The 12258-nt window shown below is 42.0% G+C and overlaps 1 protein-coding gene across 2 annotated transcripts; it reads right to left on the bottom strand.

Annotated features, from left to right (window-relative positions):
* Positions 1-355: 355 nt before the first annotated feature.
* Positions 356-11843, bottom strand: LOC308284552 (sorting nexin-16-like). Of its 2 annotated transcripts, XM_080725211.1 has the most exons (8): positions 11510-11843; positions 10641-10967; positions 8259-8345; positions 6204-6352; positions 5735-5804; positions 2596-2732; positions 1640-1843; positions 356-716 (listed from the first exon to the last, which is right to left on the bottom strand). In XM_080725211.1, the coding sequence occupies exons 2-8, from the start codon at positions 10947-10949 to the stop codon at positions 623-625; spliced, it is 1050 nt and encodes a 349-aa protein (XP_080581337.1). In that variant the 5' UTR covers positions 10950-10967; positions 11510-11843; the 3' UTR covers positions 356-622. The 2 variants fall into 2 exon arrangements, with proteins under 2 accessions (XP_080581337.1, XP_080581336.1); XM_080725210.1 differs by lacking the exon at positions 356-716 and having other exon boundaries at positions 1473-1843.
* Positions 11844-12258: the final 415 nt, after the last annotated feature.

The following is a 12258-nucleotide window of genomic DNA, read 5'->3' as shown; positions in this document are numbered from 1 at the left end:
GGGGAGATTGTTTACTGCCCATTATAACGTTCAAGTATCTGGAGTTCGTTATTAATTTATGCATTTTTTCATGAAGGGCCAATGGATAAACGTTGGAACAAATTATTCTCCACCTTTTGTTCATATAAAATAACTAGCAAATATTTGCTTTATGTGCACATAAAATTAAAATGATCCACAATGATGGATAATTACACGAGAAGTGAGCTTTTGTTCCAAGACCTTTGGAAACTGTTACCCTAGCGCCATCTTGTGGCAAACGTCTAATTCTTACCTATAAAGAGGCAACAAACCAACATGGTACAAAGTTTAACAACCAACTGGTTTTATTGTTGACATTTCTTGGTAGATCAGTTGTTTGCTTGCATTGAGATTAACAATAATAAGGCACTTCATGAGAATAAACTTCTTAGATATTTGCATGTGTACATACAGTATGTCTGATGTACTATAAATAGATAACACATGGCCGTTTAAAAGTAAGATACTTCTAGTATGCTGAGATCAATTCTACTTCCCCATTCATAGAGACACACACACACACACACACACACACACACACACACACACACACACACACACACACACACACAAACACACAAACACACACCTTGACCTAGTCTCACTGCCTTTCATTTTGTTCTTTCGATTCAAGGTGTGATGGGTGAGTACTCCAGTACGCGTCATGACCTTTCATTAACCCAGGAATCTCATACCTAGAGGATAAAAAAAACACGCGCACACACACACACACACACACACACACACACACACACACACACACACACACACACACACACACACACACACACACACACACACACACACACACACACACACACACACACACACGACTATGATTTCCCTTGAAACTCCTAAAAGTCAATTATCTTGAGAAACACACAACAACTTCTTCACTCACATAATTCATGTATGTTTGAGTTATGCACAACATTTGCTACCGTATGCTAGGGAGACAATAGCAACAGTGCGGTGTCTGGACTTCTTTGACAGGGGTGGCCCTATTGGGGCGTGCAACACGTGCACACAGGTGCATTTATGCACGCACACACATGCGTAGGAATATCAGTAGGCTAATTTTTATCTCCACTGCTACCCATTATATCTACTACTTTAATTAATTACCAGCGTTTCAGTGTCTTACCGTGTTTCTTTTTCCATTTTCAAACAAACCATTCCTCGACAGTTCAGTCATACAATAGATAATAAAGTTACATTTCAAAGATAATAAATAAAAATAACACGTCTACAAATGTCAAAACACGTTTGCGGCAGATCTACAAGCTTACAACACGTCACTTGATGCTTTGTAAGCTTGTAGATCTGCTTTTTCTGCCAATATTACATGTTTAAAATGACAAAATATGTCAATTTCTTTGTATACTTTCTTTGTCATATTAATACGAAGCCTAAATGGCCAACAGAAATTACATTTTATTCACAATTAATTATATTCCAATGTTCAATGCCAAACACAATTAAATGGTTTATCGCAATTATTTGAGTGACAATTAATCGTCAACTTAAATTTGGAATCGTGACAGCCCTACTCTCGCGTAGCCTTGAGGACCCCCCTCGAAAACGATGGCCGACATGCAAACTAACTGGAGCCTCATACGTTTCTCCCGGGCTGGACTCGGGGTCAGTCTCCGTTCCTGAGGATCCCCTGCCCGCGTCGTCCCTCTCTGCGTTCACATCTGTGTCGTGCAGTCTATCTGTGTTGGCCTCTGCGTCTCTTTGACCGTCTCGAGCAGATTCTGCGTTAACGGCCACAGGCGATAGCTCACAGGAGCTAGAGCTGTCTGGACATGGAGACAAGTCCCTGAAAAGGAAGCACAAATCAATTCATGTCAGCACAGAATGAAAGACTATTATTACACATCAATTAACATTTTGTCGCTGTCAGGCGCAAAGCTCCCATTTCCGTACTTCAACTTTTTTTTAATAAATCTGTGCTAATGAACAGCAGCCTTTTACGTCTGTCTGTGGGCTTTACACATATTGAACCAATGAAAGGTATTAAAAAGCACCCCTGACTAAACCTCCATTGGATCCTCAGACTGTCGGTCAAATCACCTAACTCCAACACAGGGTTGTTTTCCCCGCATGACTTTGTCATTCTCGTCAATGATGGACATTTCATTCACTGGTCAAAATCCTCCTAACTCTAACTTTATCAATTTACAATTTAGGAATTTAGCAGACGCTCTTAATCCAGAGCGACTTACAATAAGCAAGGTAATACATCAGTACATCACATCAATACATCAAATGGAAAGAAATAGTAGTCAAATCTAAGAAAAAAAAACAGCTAGACCATGCACCTATTCAGTAAAAACTTCATAACAAATTATGACATAAAGTGCAGAGGGTAGGAAAGTGCTACAGTAAGAGCTATGGGCTAAGGTGAAGTCTGAATAGGTGAGTCTTCAGACCACGGCGGAAGCTAGGGAGTGGGTCTGCAGTTCTAATTGCAACTGGGAGTTTATTCCACAGTTTGGGGGCCAGGAGGGCATGTGCACGGATGCACACACACAAACAAAGCTTTTCCGAAACAGCGAAGCAGATCCTTACTTGACTGTTTTCTCCAGGACTCCAATGTGCATTTCCTTTTCCTCCAGAGTCTGTTTCAAACGGTCAATTTCTCTCTGTTTGTCCAGCAGCTCCCCCTGGAGGCGATGGTTGGTCTCTTCCAGTGTCTCACAGAAAGCCTGGAACAGAGACACACTCGCCTTGTCACACGGCACTCCCATTGTAAATACTTCAAAACATAACGCTGCGCTCAGGGAGAAAACGTTCACTAATGAAATGTATGCAAGTGATTGTAATGTGTACTACAACAGTTATTTTTGGGTACTGAGTGTACTAGTCTGGGATCACTTCACTTTTCGGGCTTGTAACCGGTCTGGAGCGGAAACCACAACACGTCATGTTGTAGTACTCAAAGGACTACAATTTGGCCGGAACTATCCACCGGAAACAGTTTTAACCCAAAATAATTCCCCTGCGCTCAAGGACATACTATTAGGGACTACCTAATAAACTCCCTGATGCGGAGTAGTTTTGCTTTTGAAAAATTCGTTTGGTATATGCATCTTTTTGTCCAACTGTTAGCGACTGGAAAGACTACACTACTAGGCTACTCGAGCATTTTAATAGGGATTGGGGAAACAAACGGAGGGAACCAAATCAAAGCGACGCCGCTTCTTCAAGTGGTTTCCGCGTCGGGCGGAAACCAAACGGCCTGTTGTGAATGAACACCAGGCTTTCTCTCAGAAAGCCTGGTGGGCGAGGTTAGAGTGTACTGCGTGTGTAGTGGGTGCCGTGAGGCCAGCCCAGGGGTGTCTCAGAATACTTGGAATTTATCAATGTCACTTCAGTTTAACCACTTAGAGTAGACCCTCTACTGTATGCTTAGTGAAACAGACCAGATTTGCACTGTACTTTCCATTTACCACTAGGGTTGCCAACTCCCAGAGACTCAAATAAGGGACACCTTCTGGCCGCCCGCCGAAGGCGGGTGGCCGAAAAAAACTGTGTTTTGAGGGGGGTCAACAGACTCAACACGCCTGAAATGCATAGAAAACTGCATTTTGGCACAGTCACAGACACTCAGACAGTTTTACCTACAGTATAACACACAATACATTACAAACACAACAGGTCTTACATCTGCATCAGGCTACATCTGCATCAGGTTACACTTACTGTAACATCGCATACATACCATAATCATAAGGGAATGAAATGCTTCAACCACACACCAGATATGTCTAGCCTATAATAAACCCATGGCTTGCCATGTAGACCTACATTTTACTATAAGATACACTTCAATTGAGGCATAAGTCCTACTGTACATAGTCTACAACTAGCCGCAAATTGCAACACTAGATTTTTTTATACTCGGATGAATCTAGGGTTGCAATACCACCCATAGGGATTCAATGCATGAAAACAGTTTTTTGCTAACTGATTGTATTAAACGACTTCAAACTCACCAATATTGTGGCTCTATGGAAAGCTTGGAATTTACTCTTGCTAACTGCAAAGTGTTTGTTTCTGAAAATTCCACCGTGGAATTATGATTTTATTTTCTGTCAAGAAATTCAGTTCGGGTGATTATTTTTTCTAAGTGCTGGAGTTTGGAAGCGCTCGTGGGAAGTCACTCAGCAGTCCTGTGTACCAGCTGGTTCTGTCACATAGCCTAATGCAGGAGGCAGCGGGACGTGGTGTTATAGAAGACGAGCGCTTCCTAAGTTCAAGACTTAGAAAAAAAAGATGGCTGCTCGGATTTTATTAACAGAAAATAAATCATAACAATTCTTCGGTGGATTTTTCAGAAACAAACACTTTGCAGTTAGCAAGAGTAAATTCCAAGCTTTCCATAGAGCCACAATATTGGTGAGTTTGAAGTCGTTTAATACAATCAGTTAGCAAAAAACTGTTTTCATGCATTGAATCCCTATGGGTGGTATTGCAACCCTAGATTCATCCGAGTATAAAAAAATCTAGTGTTGCAATTTGCGGCTAGTCTACAACACTAGTTCCCAAACACTGGGTCCCATTTGTGAGTCACAGAATTATTTTATGGGTCCTTTAATTTTTTGTTTCCTACATTTTGTTTTCATGATTTAGTAATTTTATGAATAACTAAAATGAAAATCAAAGACATTCCATAAATTAGAAAACTTATTTATATTTAAGAAGTAGTGAAAATAGCCGATCTACAAGCTCACAACAGCTGTGCATAGTGATGTGTTGTGAGCTTGTAGATCTGCTATTTTCATTAGTTTGGGTAAATGTTTCATTTCTCTTTTTGGTCTTGGGCTAAAATGTTTTGGGACCACTGGTCAACAATATACTGCTACAGAGACAGGGGGAACAAGTAATCTGCTTGGCTTGGAGCTCTTCAACATCCAGATTCTCAAGAACCCATTGATAGTATTATAGCATTTTGCCACATACAGAGTACAGAGTACAGACACACACAGCTCACCTGCTGCAGATGAGACTCATTCTTTCAGGGGCAAAACGAGCTTTGGCTAACAAACCTCATCTCACATGCAGGTACTTATTTTCGGTAGAGAAATGTTAGTTGCAACTTTTGTTTTGTGTCGACCGCGCTGGCTCGCATTCAACAACGCACAGCAGCTCATGTTACACAAGGACTCACGCAGCACGCACGTACGTGACAAGGCACCCCCAGGGTCCTAGAGCCCTTCACATACACGCACAAAGGCAGGCAGACGATGCCTGGCGCACAGAAAAATATATATTTTATGTGCATAGTCCCTTTAACCGGGACAAGCGACGTCCCTTACGGGACGCGCCTCTTTCAGTCAGAATACGGGGCGTCCCGGCCAATACGGGACGGTTGGCAACCCTATTTACCACTCACTTCACCAAAAACAGCAGCTCTACAAGCTCACAACGCGTTGTGAGCTTGTAGATTGTCTGTTTTTGGTCAACCTTCCCCTCAGATCAACCTACAAAAGTTATTTTCAATCTGTTCTAATGGAATCGGATCTTTCTCCGCGACAAGGCGTATCTCAGGTGGTAAGATGCATTATGTATGTAGCGTAATATGATATACGTTTTTCTGTTTTTAATTATCAGTGTAATTCAGGGGTGCCGTGGATGAAAAGGTTATTTACAGGGAGACAAAAAGGTTTGAAAACCCCTGGTGTACTGAACGGTGCAGACATCTCACCCTGCTCTCCTCCAAACTGTCGAATGGGCCTGGTGGCTCATCCAGACACAGGAAATGTCTGACCGCTTCACTGGAGGAGGAAGAGAACAGTTAAACACTATAAAGTGAAATATAGAACCCTAACCCTAAACCTGAAGACATTTTCACAAGGTTAAATGCATTTCAGTACATCCCATCCACTACATGGCAAAACATAAACTTTACCCTACCCTTGACATACTGTAACTCTAATTCTAACCCGAACCCATAACTAAAAACAGTCTCTTGAAAAGTTCTTATTTGTTCTCACAAAGAGAGAACGAGTACAGAGAGAGAGGAGATAATTCAATCATACACGCATTGTTTTGTTTTGATTGTTCTGTCCCACTGTTGCTTTGGCAATGTAAACGTATGTTTTCCTCTTGCCCGTAAAGCTCCTTTGAATTTAAATTTAACTGAACTGAATCGAGAGATAGTTCCCATTGTGTACCTGTTGATGATATCTTTATGTGCTATCAGATTCTGTAGGAAGGTCTGAAGTCCGATCTGCCTCTCCTCTAAGAAGTCCATGTCGTAGTTGTCTTTAAACCAGCGCTTAGGCGGCAGGGCCAGACGGAACCTGGGGAAAACCTCTTTCAGCTGCAGACACGGCACACGTACAAATAAATACACTATCATACTGTAGACCCACTCAGAGTTATTGAACAATGAAAGCAAAGTTACACACTTCTTCCTGAATATACATATTATATCACACGGGTTCACATATTTATTCCTACAGATTTTAACCCCATTTGAGCCCTAGGGCATTCACCAAATATTCGAATATTTAAAACAAATTAAAAAAATATATAGTTTATAAAGCTTGGCTAGATAGGAAGTCAGAAGAATGAGTTGTCATTGCCCCTGGTGGATGAATTTGTTAATGCTCTATACCAGGGGTTCTCAAACCTTTTTAGGCAGTGACCCCCAAAATAAACTTTGAAACTTTTAAAATTTGAACTGGGGACCCCCACCCTGACAAGCACTTGGAATTGTAGGTATTACATTTCATTTGACTCGGTTCCGCAGATAAATATTGTGAAAATAGCAGATCTACATGCTCACAACGCCTTGTGTCAATCTTAAAATTGTCCTAACTGTTAAATCGCTAAAGTTTTAGAACACCCACTCCGTTATTTTCAGCTTCTAAAGCCTTCTCTTTATATGTTTTCTATGATCCTGACCGGGGCCCGGTTTTCGCAGAAAAATTACGTCATCATACACTACCGGCCAATCACAGCGAGGGTTATACACTGCCGGCCAATTAGGCCTGGGGCGGTATCGACATTTTGTTACCGCGATTACCGTCTTCCCATTTACCGACGGTACTGCGGTAATTACCACACCCCCGTATCTATTAATTAAGGTTCGGCGATAAGCCAAAATATTGCAATCATCTTCCCTAAAGTTGCCTCTCCACAGCCTGACTGCCCGAGTTATACTTCTCCGTACAGCACAGCGGGTATGGCTTTTACAAGCTCACAACACATCGCATCCGCGACGCGTTCTGAGCTTTTAGATCTGCACTGTCGGGTTACCATAGTAACGTAGGCTAGCTACTTGGGCTTTTCAGACACAAACAGCTGTGTGAACAAACCAGAAGAGGACGGGTAGTAAGATCGTGTACATTGATTCTGTAAACTCACGTCACGTCTCAACTCTCAAATCGCAGTGATTGAGTGCTGTTATATACATGTTTTAGTTACAAGACTTGACAGAAAAGGTTATAAAATCGCCGACGCGCCGCCGGACGGGGCACAACGTGCGACGCGGTGGAAAAAGTAAAATAGTTTCATTTTCGGTTTTAGTCCACACGGCCCGCGCTCCGCCAGTAATCCGTATGAGTAAAAAAAGATATGCCACAACACAAGGTATGTATTAACATCCTTGTGTCGTGTGGATTACAGAGAAAGTTTACGCTGCTCTGTACTGCTCTACGCAGCTGCTGTGCTGCCCTGTGTAGGTCTAACTGTCTGTGTCTCCCAGTGTGGCTTCCAAACATTGGTACACGGCCCAGAGCAGAGAGGCATGGAGCGCATGCAGTCCTCGCTTCTCCCCTGTTTTAAAACTCGCTTGTTTTCCAATAAAAAATATACTTTTTTTGTCTTTTTTTACCGCGGTAAGCACACTGACACCGCGGTAGACCTCGGTTTACCGCGGTACGGCGGTACGGCGGTTACCATGTCCAACCCTACGGCCAATCACAGCGCATCTTGAAGTGGGGTCGCTATCACAATAGGGTGGCCATATTTGTAGGCGCCCGTGTGTCTCTATACTCGGGTGAAGGAGTCCGTTTCTCCGGAATGCCTGAACGAATATTCGACTATTCGAATACTTTGAGTTTGAATAATTCGAATACTAAAAATCACTATTCGTGAATGCCCTAATGAGACCCACTTCCATCATTGTTGACAGCTGAAACAATTGTGCATACAGTAAACAGAATGTGTGGTAAGAGGCGTGTGGTGAGATATCATGGGCGACGTTGTTTGCAGCTTCTCACCTTGTCATTGAGCACGGAGAAGTCGGCGTACCTTCTGAAGATCACCCAGCTGTCTCCTTGACTCCCAGTCACCAAGATCTTGTAAACCTGAACAGACACAAGACGAAACAAACACAGACGTGTGAATGCACAAACCCCCTGTGGAGCAAACCTTTTTGTTTTACTGTGTAGAATAGCATGGTGTTGGAACTGTTGAATTCCGTTTCCCCTTGGATTTCTTTCCCCACCACAGATATGGCCAAAAACAGAAGTCGCTCCCACATTGTTACTTTAAACTTAATCAGGACACACACTGTCACAGGGGAAATAAGCACCCATTCAAAAGCACTGTTTTGTTTGTTTGTTTTTCTGACAATATCTACTGCATAGTACTGTGTTCTATCCATCTGTCATTCAATGTTATATGAGATACATAAAGGTTTCCTGTGTAAATAAGCCGAAAAGCTTAAAAGGAGATCCTAGATCTCCTTTTAGTTGACCTTGTACCAGTGAAACTTCCTTTTCCTATGCAAACTTCGAATAAAGTCTTCAATCAATCAATCAATCAAAGCCACAAATCACGCATGATGTGGAGGACATATTTCACAATATTTCATTTGGTTACTTTGTCAGAGAGCGATGATGGGTAGATTGATAATTATTAAATCTGTTACTGAAAGCTGTGTTATGTAACGTTTTAGTGAATACAAATATATTTTGTCCAATCTGTGGTAGAGCAGGGGTTTTCAAAGTGGGTGACGGGGCACCCTGGGGTGCCGCGACGGTAGTCCAGGGGTGCCGCGAGATCATTTGATAATATTTTGAATTTATTTGGACACAAATATTTAGTATCCTTTTAAACTTGAAGTACAAAGTCATTTTGAGTCAGTTCTAGCCAAAATGGCTATTATCTCAACGTTTTCCTCACAACATAATCACTAAAATATCGTCACTGTCGGGCAGAAACCTCGTATCTCCAAGTTTCAAATGTGTACGTCTTTTGGAAAAGCAAAGCCCTGCTTCATCATACAAGACTGTCGCACAAAACAAGTGAAAACAGCCGATCTACAAGCACACAATCGCGAGGCGTTGTGTGCTTGTAGATCGGCTGTTTTCACTAGTTTAGTACATTTTATAGATGATAAATAAAAAAAGGTTTTGGACATACAAGGTTTCCACCCGACAACGACGATATGCTATAAATATAAGGTGCTGGGAGTGAAAAATTGCCCTGAGACAAAAAAGTTTGGGAACCCCTGTGGTAGAGTATGTTAATACAATATAACTTATACAACCTGTTCGGTTGTATTTGGTCCTGTGGTCGGTTTGACATGACCTTTGACACAAACCTGTTTCTGGTTTAACACAAATTTTTAACAGAAGGGAGGAAATCTATTTCTTCCCCAAACAAGCAGGCAGGCTGTATCTGCTCCAGACGTTAAAATGTTAATTTAAAAGTTCAGGATTTGCTCAGGAGACCTGGGTTCACATCTGTGGTAGAACAGGAAAGTAAGTTTGATGATGACAGAAACATTATCATTATTTTATAATAATAATTTCATAATAATACATACTGGTAGCGGTTTGCGAGAATAGGATTCAATGTTTAGCAAGAAAGGTTTTCAAATATAGATGTGGCTCAATAATTCATTGGTATTGATGATCATTCTATTACACACAGACCTCTTTGAGGCCAACAGCTGATCTCCTTCCAGGCAGATAGAGAGGATACAGATGCTTTTTCAAACTGAGTTAAGTTCTTGTTCACACTCACCACCTTGTGACTGGGCCTGACTATCACACTCTCTCTCTCTCACACGCACGCACGCACGCACGCACACACAAACATTAGTCTTTTACTAAAGGAAACCATGTGAATGTGACTAGTAGAGACTACCTAGTCGTCTGTGTCTGAAAATATTCACATTCTCCACTGAGCTAAATGTCGGCTTGCTGTCACAGTATTATTATAACATACATACCGTGAGGTTTAACGTACATACTGTACCTAACTCAAGTGGATGGCAAATAACACCAATACTATAACAAAGACAATGGTGAACAATATACATAATAGTTATCCTCGTTAGTGCTTTATTGTGAATGTCCCTATTACTCTAATCCCCTGGCCTTACGTTTTCCTTCCTTCATTATCAGGTTGTCCTGTTTATATTGTAATCAAATCTTGATTCTTGATCTGAACATCTGTCTCTTATGCCATTGGTTCTCAAAGTGGGGGTCCAGGGACCCTCAGGGTTCCTTGAGGGATGGGGTGAACAGGACCCATTACAGATCTGTAACTCTGAGGGCGTACCGATCCAATTGGTTGCATTTGTATGCACTCAGAGTTATGGGGGTCCTTGAAAATACAACGTTTCAGAACCACCTTGTCATAAGCCTTACTGTGAACTTAGCCCTTTCCTCCATGATCTCATAGCCTAGCAGGGTTGGGGTGGTTGGTCTGTCCGTGCGGCCGTCCCTGGGGTTCCCGTCCTCCAGAGCTGATGACCCGTCCAGTGCAGGCTCCGGGACCGGCGAGCATCCAGCACCACTGCCTCCTCTCACCCTGGGGATCCCCCCCTCGGTAGGGGAGGACCCGGAACTGCCGGAGGAATGACTGCCTTTGCGAGAGGAGGTCCTCTTCTTGGACCAAGACCGGCAGCCTCCTGACCGTGGCACAGGGAAGGGGACAGGGACAAACGGGGTGGCCATCTCCAAGTTTGGTAATTACTGTGAAGAAACATTGGAGCACAGTAAATCAGTAAATCACTCACTCTGTTTCAGTCTTGAAACTCACCTCTTCAGACTACCTGAGCCCCTACCACTCCTCAGTCCTTGAATCACTTTCTGTTGCCTATTCCACAGATGTTAAGTTACACTATGCAGAATGTGTTGGTTAGTTTAGTTATGTTGTTTTATGTTATGTATAAACATATAGCCTACTGTTTGCTTATGCACAAATGCTAAGAATGCTCCCCCCCCCCCCCCCCCCCCCCCCCTTACAGGCTACAGCATGTTGTTTGGACAGATGCTGGTTTGATGATTATCTAGTTATTAGCTAGTTATTATAGCACTTCATTGTTTTCTTCGCATTATATTTGCCCTGCCATAGCCTATAATATTGTGTTGCGAAACTCTGATCTTGCAATTTCTAAGTCACTCTGGATATGAGCGTCTGTCTGTCTGTCTGTCTGTCTGTCTGTCTGTCTGTCTGCCTGCTAAATGCCTAGCATTGTAAATAAAAAAGCTAAACAGAAAATAGCTATACTCACGATAGTTCAGTGATGACGTTTATAATGTCCACCGCGGCTGGAGAAGTTCACCAGAGTCCGAGCTTTATGACCGCTGGCTGGCTTTTAAGATGTATTTTCAGGTGCCGTTGAGCTGAAGTGACCAGGGTTGTTTTGAAGTCCTGTGTGCTATCTATGCGTAAACTCTAGCACTCCAAAAGTAGCTCTGAATCCACGTATGCACCCGGGTATCGCTCTGGCCTGGGGGGCTGACATATGGTGACACCCACCCAACGGATTCGGGTTACAACCTTTCTCAATGGTTGACAAGGACGCGCACAGTCGACACTCAAAGGAGTGTAAACACGATCACGTGCTCCAGGAGCTATCTTTTTTTGTATTTAACTTTATTGCAAGTACAAGTAACAAACACATACAACAAGACAAATAAAATGTCATCTGGCTAACTTTTAACACACACACACACACACACACACACACACACACACACACACACACACACACACACACACACACACACACACATGTATAAACATAGATCAATGATATATCAATGATATATATATATATGTATATATATATACATATATACATATACATATAATACATATACATATACATATACATATACATATATATATATATATATATATATATATATATATATATATATATATATATGGAGCCTGCATACTGGCTATTAACTCGTTATTCTAAGCATTCAGCTAGTGAACTGGATTTGGGAAGATTGCTTTGTTTAAATAATTTTA

Source organism: Nannobrachium achirus, assembly GCF_963921795.1.
Source record: "Nannobrachium achirus genome assembly, chromosome: 5".
Classification (NCBI taxonomy): Eukaryota; Metazoa; Chordata; class Actinopteri; order Myctophiformes; family Myctophidae; genus Nannobrachium; species Nannobrachium achirus.
Note: the sequence above shows the minus strand (reverse complement) of the source record. Positions and strands in the feature narration are given on the sequence as shown.